Raw genomic sequence first — 12,539 nt, forward strand, 5'->3', positions numbered from 1 at the left:
TTTCCTATTTCTTTAGCGGCAGAGAAGCAGGAGAACCAATATCCTAGAAAGATCACTGCTCCCAAACTCTGGACTCTAGGCAGGCTTACAATATTTCAAGACTCAGAAATTAAATGAAGATTTTGGTTACTTCTCAAAATTATAATGGGGGGGAATGAGGACAAGTATTGTGTCTACAGTGGGAGGCAGCCCCATAGCATCTGCTAAAGTTTCTCCATTGATTTTACATCACACTTGAGAAGAAGAAGAGTTGGTATTTACATGCTGACTTTCTCTACCTTTTAAAGAGTCTCAAACCAGTTTACAATCTCCTTCCCTTTCTCTCCCCACAACAGACACCTTGTGAGGAAGGTGGGACTGCGAGAGTTCAAAGAGAACTGAGACTAGCCCAAGGTCCCCCAGCTGGCTTTATGTGTAGGAGTGGGGAAACCATCCCGGTTCACCAGATTAGAGTCCACCACTCTTAACCACTGCACTATGGTGGCTCTCAAGACAGAGCCGGTGCAGAGTAGCAGCTAAAAGACTGAGCTATAGATCAGGAAACTGTGGGTTTAAGTTTTTCCTGGTCTTCAGCAAGCCATTCTCACTTTTCTCCCGCCCCCAATGTAAAGAAAACAATATTGGCCTACCTTCAATGGCCCCTGTACAAATTACAAGGTGATAATATATGTAAAGTGCTTCAAACACTCCCACAAGCTGTACATGCAACCCACTGACATTACAGGTGCATCTCCAAGAAAATCGGGGAAATTTATGTAGGATTTCCCATTTAATCCTCACACTGACTCTCTAAGGTGGGTTAGACTGGAAAACAAAAGATTTTTCCCAGAGAAGAGGAAGGTGGTTTTTTTGAAAGAATCATTGTTACTTGTGGTGTGTACATTCATCTCATATTTCATGTTGGTCAAACAGGCTTGTTTGCACTCTTTACAAAGCCTATAAAACCTCTTTGACCTGAGGAGACAGCGGGGGAAAAACCAGAAGTGTACGCTGGAAGTGTAATCACTTTCAAATCTCCTTGAATGCTCGGAGGGGGGAAAAGGTATTTGTCTGTCTCAGGCTTAAAGATAACCCAGTGTCACCTGTAAGTTCTCACGGCTCAGTAGGAATTCGAACCCAGCCCCCCTCCCCAGGTCCCAATCTAACATTCTTGCCACAGCGCACCACAAGCGGCTTTCCTTGCAGCAGTGGTTTCTCAAACTGTTGGAAATGGGACCCACAAGGAGCCCCTTGCTGACCCAGCTCCACTCTACTTTCCCTCATGCCAGCGTAAAACAGGAATTTCATAGCAGTAAATACTGACCAGGTTTACATTATTTCTCAAGTGTAATACTTATAAAAGTACAGAATTACCAGGGAACTGGCTGTATTTCATGGTCATGCCACACCTCCTGCACAGGCAACCCCCAATTTGCCATCAAGCCTCCCACTGTGTCCTCTCCCCGGCTTACCCAGTTCCTGCTCCGCCCTCCTGGCCTTGCAACCCACTTTTGGGTCCTGACTCCTGACCCACAGTTTGAGAGCCACTGGCTTGCAGGGCCCCATGCTGTGTTATTGACTCCTTTGTGCATGTTTCCCCCCTGGTGCCCACACCTCAACAGTGTCACCCCCTTTGTGCATGTAGCTTGCCAAAATGAATGACTGCATGGGCTGATCCAGAGGGCAACATGCCTTGGACGCAGATTGCCTTGGACCCAGTGCTCCTGACCCTCAATGACTAGACCTGAGAGACACTTCGTGTCATAGAATCATGGAAGGGACCACCAGGGTCATCTAGTCCAACCCCCTGCACAATGCAGGAAATTCACAACTACCTCCCCCACACACCCCCAGGGCCCAGAAAATGGCCACGATGCCCTCCCTCTCATGAACTGCCTAAGTTCATAGAATCAGCATTGCTGACAGATGGCCATCTAGCCTCTGCTTAAAAACCTCCAGGGAAGGAGTGCTCACCACCTCCTGAGGAAGCCTGTTCCACTGAGGAACCGCTCTGTTAGAAAATTCTTCCTAATGTTTCACCGTAAACTCTTTTGGTTTAATTTCAACCCGTTGGTTCTGGTCCGACCTTCTGGGGCAACAGAAAACAACTTGGCACCATCCTCTATATGACAGCCTTTCCAGTACTTGAAGATGGTTATCATAACCCCTTCTCAGTCTTCTCCTCTTCAGGCTAAACATACCCAGCTCCTTCAACCTTTCCTTGGACCTGTCAGTCTGCAGCATTGACAAGGATCCTGTGTTTGTGGCAAGGGTGTGATCCCTTCCCAGGGCAACACTTCAGCGCTGCCATGCCATACTGAGAACGGAGCCCACCCAAGCCATTCATCTGCTTCGTGTCGCATGACATGCAAGGTGCACAACCAGAATCCTCTGCAAGGTGCCAGCACATTGCTGGCATCGATGCCCAGAGGAACATTCGCACATCAGACTCCCTGGGGAAATGGGAGGAAGGAGAAGGGGTTACACTGACCAGGCAGAAAGGCTGGCTGTATAGGGCCGCCCAGGAGGACAAGGAGCCTGCTGGAATCAAGGCACTGACATGGAAGGCAGGACTTGAGTGGCTCCTTTCCCTAACCTCTGCCAGCTGACACCCACGTAGGGCTCCGTTTCACTCTCCTTGCCCTGGGCCTATCAATAAGAGGGTGTTGGAAGGAGGAAGAGAGTGAGCAACCAAGTCTCATGCCAGACTGTGGCAGTGGCAACAGATTGCCCCATCACACTTCCTCCGGAAGCAGTCCTGTGCCCTCCGGGCTGGGTGGGGAGAGGCTCGCCGATAGGAGAACTGGAATTACTAGCCACAGGAGCCCCAAATTCTGTAACGGATTGAGAGCTGGTGTTGCACAGTAGCTAGGAGCAGGACCTGGATCGAACCTGCCTACAAACTCAATAGATAGCCTTGATAAGCCAGAGTGGTGTAGTGGTTAAGAGAGGTGGTTTGGAGCGGTGGACTCTAATCTGGAAAACTGGGTTTGATTCCCCACTCCTCCACATGAGCAGAGGACACTAATCTGGTGAATTGGGTTGGTTTCCCCACTCCTATACATGAAGCCAGCTGGGTGACCTTGGGCTAATCACAGTTCTCTTACAGCTCTCTCAGCCCCACCTAGCTCACAGGATGTCTGTTGTGGGGAGGGGAAGGGAAGGTGATTGTAAGCTGGTTTGATTCTTCCTTAAGCGGTAGAGAAAGTTGGCACATAAAACCAACTCCTCTTCTTCTTTAGCGTGGGATTTCTTTTGGCCGCACTTTTCTTCTTCTCTCAGCACCCGATTTGCAATATGGGGGGGGGGGAGAAAATCTTATTGGTGTACCTTACAGGGCTGCTGTAGAGAATCATTTATCAGAAGCCCTTTGGATTATCCTGATTGGGAATCCTTATAGTGGATTGGAGGGAAGCAAAATCTTAACTGCTGAAAAAAGGAATGTATTTGGAGCGGCTGCCAGTCCGCCTCACCTAATTCAAGATTGCACAATCCAGTAACTCAAGACAGTGGAAAAATCCACCCCCCCTCCTCAGGCCTCTGGTGGAGAGCAAATGATCCATATCCACACTGGAGACTACAATTAATACAGCTTCTTTCTTTGTGCCCCACAGCAGCTGAGGGAAAGCGGCAGGCCATCACGAGACTGCATTTCCTCTTCTCCAAAGTAGGGCGAGCGGCCCTGCCCTCCGGTACCTGTGCCTCTAACTGCAACCCTAAGCAGAGTTACACCCTTCTAAGTCAACTGAAATCAAGAGCTGTGGCAGTCAGAGCAGTAACAAGGAGCCCTCCCCAGACAGATGTGCACGCAAGCCTGCCACTCAAAGCAAATATATTTATTCCTAAGCAACTAGCCCTGAAGGAAGGATTCCAGTTGTTCCACCCTGACGCTCCTAGAAAGGCAGAGGGGTCGATGCTAAGGGAGAGAGACAGACGCAAAGCTGCTGGAGAGCAGCGCTCAGGCCTGCAGGGAAGCTGTGCTCTAGCCCAGGATCCATTCCTGTCAACGGCAAACACTGGGGAGAGAAGTTATTACGGCTGTTCCCTGGTGAAGGAAAAGCACTTTGCATATGGTTTATTAGTTCTCCTCTCTTGCATTATCTCCTTTACATGCTTCAAGGCTGCATCTGATCAACTGAACATGCCGTCCTGCCACCATAACCCAGCCAAACAGTACCAGAGGCTTCCCTACCAAGCAACACAATACAGTAACAATACAATACCCCTCTTACCGGTTACAGACACCTCCAGGAAGCATGGAGGATTAGTTTCCTATACCTTTTCACAGATTGAGGGCATCTACAATCTTATGAGGTTTCAAAAACAAGATCTACTAATGCTATACATAATAGTAATGGGCTGGCCCCAGTGCAGATAGCCAAACCCACACAATGGGGCCAGCCATGATAGTGACGTCAGGCCCTGTGAACCCAGGGGAACTCCTTAGGTTTTGCCCCCACCCCCAAAAAAAACCTTTCTGACTTTTGGAAAACAAAGGCTAATTTGAGGGTGAACCTCCTCCGATCTATGAATAGATGTTGCAATAAGTAAACCAGTAGTGTTCAGGGAACATCTGAGCTTGCAACCCCAAATGGGGCATGAAAACTGGCAGTGGCCAGGTGGCCCAGGCACAAGGCTGTTGCAGTGAAGGAGGGAAATAGGGAAGGTGAAGACAGTAGGAAGGTAAAGAGGAGGGAACTGGGACTGCCCTTCCCCCACCATGTCTTCAGAAGACCCCTCTTGGCAGGAGAGGAGCTGGGGAAGAGCTTGCTAGGTAGCAGTAGAGAATATCTAGGTGATGTTGCTCTCCTCCTGCTCTACAGGTATCGAGGGCCTGGGGGCTCCCAGAGACACGTACCCTTGGACCAAGAGCCCAAGGGCTCTTGTCCTTCAGCTGTGAGCCTCTGGATAGTAGCCTTCCGCTGGCAGGAAGATCAGCCAGGAGAGAAAGGAAGACTTGCTCTGTACTCAGAAGCATCCCTTCCCCTTTTCTCTTGTTGATTTCAATTATATTTTCTCTTTCTTTAGCGTGAGCCACTTTGGGTCCCTACTGGGGAGAGAAAAGAGAGATATAAATACATGAATAAATAAATAGCACACTCCTAACATGGAAACAGTCCAGGATATGACATCACATTCAGGATAAACACCCCCTCCATAATGGGACCCTTGACTGCTTGCCACCCTATATGCTAATCAAGGGAAGAGATAGAAGAAAGTAGATAATAGAGGAAATAGTGTAGTTTGAGGTGAGCCAAAATGATGAAGTGTTTCCACCAATATTTTCAGCAGTGTTGAAAGAAATGCCTCCCTTATTTGATGTTTTTTTTTAGCACCAAAATATTTGTCTATGGAGCCGAATTACTTTCTCCTCGCCTCAGGGCAGCTAGCACAGGCAATTTAGCACAGATTCCCTCACCCCTCCCTTCCCACCCCAGGACAGCCTAGAATTACAGCAGATGCCTTTCTACATCAGTATAACCTGCACCGCGGGTGGCCAGAGGGGTGGTCCACAAGCCAGAAGCCACCCCCTCTCTTCAAGGCTGTTTCAAGCAAAATACAGTAGGAACTGTGCCCCTGGTTTCACTCAGAAGGAAAATAAATTGGTTTTCAAATCTTCTAAGAGAGGTAGATATTCCACAGCAGCTTTCTCTTTGAGTTTAGTATGTAATATCCCAACTATGCTGATCACACTTGCTCAGTATTGTGACCCTCCCCACTCTCAGCGCCCTCCCCCCCACATACCGGAGCCCTTCACAAGCTGACCACATCTTCCTAAATTGATTTTACCCAAGGTCCTGAGATCTCTGCTCTCCCTCAGCGAGTCGCTTGTCCCTCTTGGCCTTCAAATCCCCACCTCAAAATCCTTTCCGGCAAAGAGCCAGTGTAGTATAGAGGTTAAAGTGTTGGACTAGGATATGGGAAACTCAGATTCGAATCCCCGTCATGGAAGCTTGCTGGGCGACCTCGGGCCAGTCACTCTCTCTCAGCCTAATCTACCTCACAGGGTTGTTGTAAGGATAAAACAGAGGAGAGGTGAACAACGTAAGCCATGTTGGGCCCTCATTGGGGAGAAAGGCGGGATATAAATGAAGTAAATAAATAACAGAACATTTGGCTTCAGCCACTAAGTCCTCTTCCCCAAATGATGCCAAACCCTGAATCTGCAGTTATACATTTGCCCAACCTTTTCTTCCCTGTAGCCCCCTCCTCTCCCCGCATACCCTCCAGTGTCAACATTTTAAACTCCAGGCTCCTTAGGGGAGGGTGCCCTCCCTCCATCTTGTGTTACTCTGTAATGTGCTGAGTGGATTGATGGCACTCTAGAGTAACAAAGCACAGCGATTTCATTATAGAGCTTCCCCATCTGCGAATGAGACATCTGTGCAGCAGAATGAACTTCTGGTCCCAGGAGGATACAGCAGCCTCTGAGAATATAATAATGCCCACCCCTGACTAATGCCTGTTCTACACATGTAGCAGGAGAGTAGCTTTTTATCTATCTAGTGCGCTTTTATCCACTACCCTTCCCCCAAGGAGCTCAGGGGGACTTATATGGTTCTCCCCCCATTTCTATCTTTATAACTACCCTATGAGGTAGGTACCCTGACCTGGATGGCCCAGGCTAGCCTGATCTCGTCAGGTCTCAGAAGCTAAGCAGGGTCAGCCCTGGTTAGTATTTGGATGGGAGACCACCAAGGAATAGCAGGGTTGCTGTGCAGAGGAAGGCACTGGCAAACCACCTCTGTTAGTGTCTTGCCATGAAAACCCCCAAAAGGGATCGCCATAAGTCGGCTGCGACTTGACGGCACTTTACACACACACACATGAGGTAGGTAAGGCTGAAAGAGCATGACAAGCCCTACGCCACCCAAGGAGCATCACTACAGCTTGGGATTTGAACTCAGGTCTCCCAGATCCTAGTCTGACACTCTAGTCCAGTGGTGGCGAACCTGTGGCATGCGTGCCAGAGCGGGCACTCAGAGCCCTCTCTGTGGACACATGCGCCGTCGCCCCAGCACAGAGTTCGCCTGAGTTCGTTACTAGAAAGCCCGAGGGACGCGGGGCCGGGCTGCTTCCCTCCTCCTCTCCACGCACGCCTGAGGGCATTTCTCACATCACCCGCCCCTCTGCCCAGCAGCCCAAGGGGAGTGCTTCCTCCCCCCCCCGTCACATGCGGCAGGACGGCTCACATGCGGCGTGAGGGTGCGGTGCGGACAGCAACCTGTTGAGTCTGAGGCGAAGGTGATTCCCGTGGTGGGGTTGCAGAGGAGCTAGGTTGGAGGGGAGCATAGCTCACAGCATGGCATAGCTGGAGGGGAGCAGAGTGCTCGGGCCACAGCGCGGGCTTTGCGGTTAAATTGCTGTGTTGGCACTTTGCGATAAATAAGTGGGTTTTGGTTGCAGTTTGGGCACTCGGTCTCTAAAAGGTTCGCCATCACTGCTCTAGTCACTGCCCTACATAACAGAGGAGGAGGTGGGAATGAGGTGGTAGAATATCAAGGCGGTGGAGTGGCCTGCATCATTTCAGATCCTCAGGTGGAGAATCGCCTTACGTTAAAAATCCCCTAGCAAGAGAAAGCTAAAGGGTAGAACCTTTCTCTTGCTGGGCTAGTTCTTCTACTTGCTCGGTGGCTTTTTTGATGCAAAGGAACAGAAAGTGGGAGCATGGTGTAGTGGTTAAGAGCGGCGGACTCTAACCTGGAGAACCAGGTTTGATTCCCCACTCCTCCACATGAAGCCTGCTGGGTGACCTTGGGCTAGTCGCAGTTCTCTCTGAACTCTCTCAGCCCCACCTACCTCACAGGGTGTCTGTTGTGGGGAGGGGAAGGCACGGAGATTGTAAGCCACTTTGAGACTCCTTAAAGGTAGAGAAAAGTGGGGCATAAAAACAAACTTTTTTCTTGCTTTTTGTTTGTTTTTTGCCATGTGTGACCCAGATTCCAAGAAAGGGGTAGATTTCTAAGGGAATACAATGGATTGTAACCTTTCTCATTACAAGTGGAAGGAGCCTTTTGTTACTGCTCCTTCTACATAAAGGACTCCTTTCAAATAAACACCTAGTCCAGCAGGTAGCAGGATAGTATGGAGCTTTATATCTTTGAGGTGCTCTTTTTAAGCTTGGAGGGAGTTTTGAGCGGGGGGGGGGGCAGAGTATTCAAATGCCAACATCTCACTACAATCTGACATGGTACAGTCTATTCTACCACCTTGGGTTTCTACTACCACATTTTGCTGCATGTATAGACCATGCGATGGAACCTCCATGACATCGCCTATACGTGTAAAGTCCAAGGGTCATATCAGGCCTCTAAGTGAAATGTTCTCATGAATAAATCTTTAGCTTAGATGAACATATTCCCAGGAAAACAAACATCATGGTCAGCAAACTGGCAAGCTCTCCCAGCACCTGGATATCCCAATGAGAAAGTTAAAGGCAGCAGCCTCTAACTTCTGTCAGTGGCACTTTTTTCTGAATTAAAATTAATGGTATAATTCATTTGCATACTCAACAAGCTTTGCTTTCAGAATAAGACCCCTTCCAGTGTATCACTGCCCATGACATTCCTCCTGACTGGAAAAAAAAATCTAGAGCAGTGACTCATGCAGAGGTACAAAGCCTCCTCTGTGGGCAGGTAACTTTGCTTTATGTCTGCAATGGGAGTGACTGAATGATCCACTCATACCTGAAGCAGACAAGGCAGAATGATCTACCCCCCCCCCACTTCAAGGAAGCTAAGCCAGTGTGATGAAGCATGCAGAGTCACTGCAGGCAGACTCCTCTTTGGATGGGAACTTGAGCTCCCAGTTTTCATTATTCCAATGTAGGGTTGACAACCTCCAGGTGGTGGCTGGAGATCTCCCACTATTACAACTGATCTCCAAGCAACAGAGATCAATTCACCTGGATAAAATGCCTGCTTTGGAAGGTGGAGTGTACAACATTATACCCCACTGAAGACCCTTCCCTTCCCAAACCCCACCCTTCTCAGGCTCCACCCCCCAAATATCCAGATATTTCCCAACCCTGACCTGGCAAATCATGAGAATTACAAGGATTGATTCTTCCTGCGCCCAGGAGAGAGAGAGTTTACATGCCTTGGCTAAAGCATTATTGTCAAATTAGAAATGTTACAACGGCAACAGCAACAGATTTAAAACTTTCTATTATTTAATTGCACGAAAGCAGCTTAGTATAAGTTCTGAAGCCCTGGCTAAGCGTGCTTTTCACTCACATACCTGATACAGAAAAGTATCAGCACTTCCTTCCAGTGGGTTATAAGAAGGGGGGGGGGGAGAGAAACCACCAAAATACAGACTGCAGTTTCACTTTTGTTCCTAAATTAGTGCTTGCTTTCCAGCATGCATCCCATGAAGCAAGGTTTAGACTGCAAATACAGGAAGAAGGCTCTATGCTGTTAAAAGTGGAAAACACACTTGCAATGTGTTTCTTTTTAAAGCTGCTGTTGGAAATAACCACCCCCCAAAGTTCCTGACATTTCGGCCTTGCCACCTTGTAGCGTTAAGCGAAAGTTTCCCTGGAGGAGATTCTGGGGTCTGTTCAGAATCAGAACGCCACACTGCAGGTACACAACAGACAGACAGAATCCAGTGTAAGAGACAGACAGTAGTAGACCAACTTTAAAGCATTTTGGCACTTGGCAGAGTTTCTTTCATCATCCCTTGTAGTCTCTTTGGGATGTCCTCCAGAATTTCTTGGAACTCTCTCTGTGGCAGAGAAACCTGTGCATCAACAGCCTAACTGAAGCACAGTAAGGGTGTGTTAGGGGGAAATCATAGACGTCACACTAGCACCACTCTGCAGGACTGCTCAAGGCCAACCCCGTAGCTGCCCTCCTTATAAACTCCCAAAATTGTGTGCGTTTAAAATGCCTCTCCTTTTCACAAAGCAGTTCCTGAGGCTTCATCGCTCCAGATTCTCATCTCAGTTATTATGGTCTAATGCTGGAGCGATACATTCCTGGCCCTTCATCCAGCTAATCTGGACCAAGACCGGAAGGATCTCATCCTGGAAGGATTTCAGTTCTCACTTTCATCCTATTCATCCTTGCTAGCTTCTTTTCCTATAAGGAAACTGTTGTACATCAAGCAGTCCTGAAACTCTCCATGGAAAATCTTGGGATTTGTTATTATTATTTTTTGCCACCTTGGTTTATTATCAGCATGAATTGCTTGATTGTGTGAATCAGGGATATGTCCCCAATTCATAGCAGGCTGACATAAACATCAACATGGGTGGCCAAATCAAAAGGTTTGTACAAATCAGACATCATGGCTATTTTTTCTTTAAATAAGACTGCAACCCCAAGCACGCTTGCTAAGTAAAGACCAATTGAACACAATGGGCTTTACTTCTACGTAAATCTACACAGGACTGTGTTGCATAATCGACTCCAAGAAACAAGCAAGCATGCTTATGCTGATGGCTATTTTACATGTTACTTTGTATTGTGTGAATGAGAGAAATGTGTTTGTAAACACGCATGTTATATAAGCACACACATCAGAAAGCTAAAACTGGATGCAACTCTCCGCTGGGTATACAAGGAGCGACAAGCCCAAGTTTGCCGCCATCAAATGCATGAAATGGTTCAAAGAATATGCCAACCTGGTCCTAACAGATGAACATTCAATGGGGAATTCACATCTCCTTACCCTTTTTGAATTCTTCCAACATGGCATCCAGTTTGGTATCATGGAAGACAAAATGGACCGGGTGATTGTAAAACTTTGTGATTGTTTTGAGGGTTGTACAGTCATCAGGATCTACAAAAGCCAGATCTTTCACGTAAAGTATATCCACAATGTTGGACCGTTCCTCCTCATAGACAGGGATGCGGGTGTAGCCACTCCCCATGATCTCTGACATCATATTGAAATCCAATATGGCGTCACTGTTGATCATGAAACAGTCATGGAGTGGGGTCATGACGTCCTCTACCGTCTTAGTCCTGAGCTCCAAAGCCCCCTGAATCATATTGAGCTCCTCCTTCACCAGGTCGTTGTAAGGCTCTGTTATCTTCAGCATCTCTACCAGCTTCTCCCGGTTGTACACGGTGCCAATCTCCTGGCCCAGCACCCAGTCCAACATCTTGCTGATAGGAAAGGAGATGGGGAAAGTCAACAGCATGAAGAACTTGGTGAGAACGATAGTGTTGGCGCCCACCGCTAAACCGTGACGGGAACACATGGCCTGCGGGACAATCTCCCCAAAGATGACGATGCCCGAGGTGGACGCAATGACGGCCCCCAGGCCAGAGCCAATGAGGTCATCCAGCAGGATGGTGAGGGTGGTGTTGACCAACACGTTGCCCAGGAGGAGGGAGCAGAGCAAGTAGTTGCCCTTCCGGCGGATGGGCTCGATCTTGCGGGCATAGCGCTTCTCCGTCTCCGTGCCGCAGTTCTGCACGATGCGCAGCTCCATGGGGTCCAGGGCCATGAGGCCTAGGTTGAGGCCACTGAACATGCCCGAAAGGGCCAGGAGGAGGCAGATGAGGCAAATCTGGAGCCAGAGAGGCAGCAGCCGCGGCGCCTCCTCGAACACTCGGATGAGCGCATCGTTGCCCTCCAGGCGCACCCGGGGCTGCCCGGGAGCGCTCTGGGCGCACAGCACGTAGACCTTGGAATGCTCCCCCTTGCGCAGCTTCTGGACCTTCACGGAGACCACGGCGGAGGTGTTCCGGACGTCGAGCACGCCCGGCTCCACCTCCAGGTCCTGGGTCTTCTCCGGGCAGGTGGCATTGGCCCAGGCGAAGCTGGCGTTGGGCAGCACCTCGGAGAAGGAGACCAGCTCGGAGACGCGGGCGTGCATGCCCATGCCGTAGAGGCGCAGGTAGATGCTGCTGCCCTCCAGCACCCGGATAATGCCGAGCTCGGGGATGTCCGGCAGCGCCGGGCTGGCGTTCTCCAGCCTCATGCCCAGGATCAAGGGGCCGCTGCAGGGCGGGGGCGGGGGCCCGGCGGCGCCCGGCGCCAGGAGGCTCCCCAGGAGCAGCAGCGGAGCCCAGCGGAGCAGCGGCGCTCGCCCAGCCTCGCCCCCGCCGCAAAGGCGGCCGCTCCAGCTCAGCGCCATGTTAGACTCGCCCGGGCCGCCGCTCCGCAAGCTAACTTTGCTCGCAGGCGCTCGCTCGCTCGCTCGCGGGGGGGGGAGGGAGGGAGGGAGGGAGGGGAGGGGCGCGCACGTCACGGGCTCGCCTCTTTTGCATACGGCACGCCCCCCTCCCCGGCCGGCCCGAGGAGGTCCCTGCTTGGGCCGAGGGCGGGGGCGCTGTTAAGGAGGCGCCGGGGCGAGTGACGTCGGCGCGTTGGAATCCGGAGGCGGCCGCGGAGGCGCAGGTTCGAGCCCGGGGCCCGGCTGGAAAGCGCGCTCGGTCTTAACCTTATCTCGCTGAAGATAGAAGATGTAAGACTGTAATCATGTGCTCTTTGGGGTTTTTTCATTTTTAGTTAATTGTTTGTGTGATTTATAATTTGTTATGTCTTTCTTTCTTTTTTTATTGAAAATTTAATAAACGTTTATTTAAAAAAAAGAAAAGGGG

At 49.9% G+C, this 12,539-nt stretch overlaps 1 protein-coding gene across 1 annotated transcript in view; it reads right to left on the minus strand.

Annotated features, from left to right (window-relative positions):
* Positions 1-12,073, minus strand: part of CNNM4 (cyclin and CBS domain divalent metal cation transport mediator 4) — a 51,231-nt gene extending 39,158 nt beyond the window's left edge. The window contains exon 1 of the mRNA XM_056860016.1: positions 10,657-12,073. Within this exon, the coding sequence (XP_056715994.1) occupies positions 10,657-12,073 (1,417 nt within the window). The remainder of the gene's footprint in view (positions 1-10,656) is intronic.
* Between the last annotated feature and the right edge of the window lie 466 nt (positions 12,074-12,539).

The sequence above is a fragment of the Euleptes europaea genome, chromosome 14 (genome assembly GCF_029931775.1).
Source record: "Euleptes europaea isolate rEulEur1 chromosome 14, rEulEur1.hap1, whole genome shotgun sequence".
In the NCBI taxonomy this organism is placed as follows: domain Eukaryota; kingdom Metazoa; phylum Chordata; class Lepidosauria; order Squamata; family Sphaerodactylidae; genus Euleptes; species Euleptes europaea.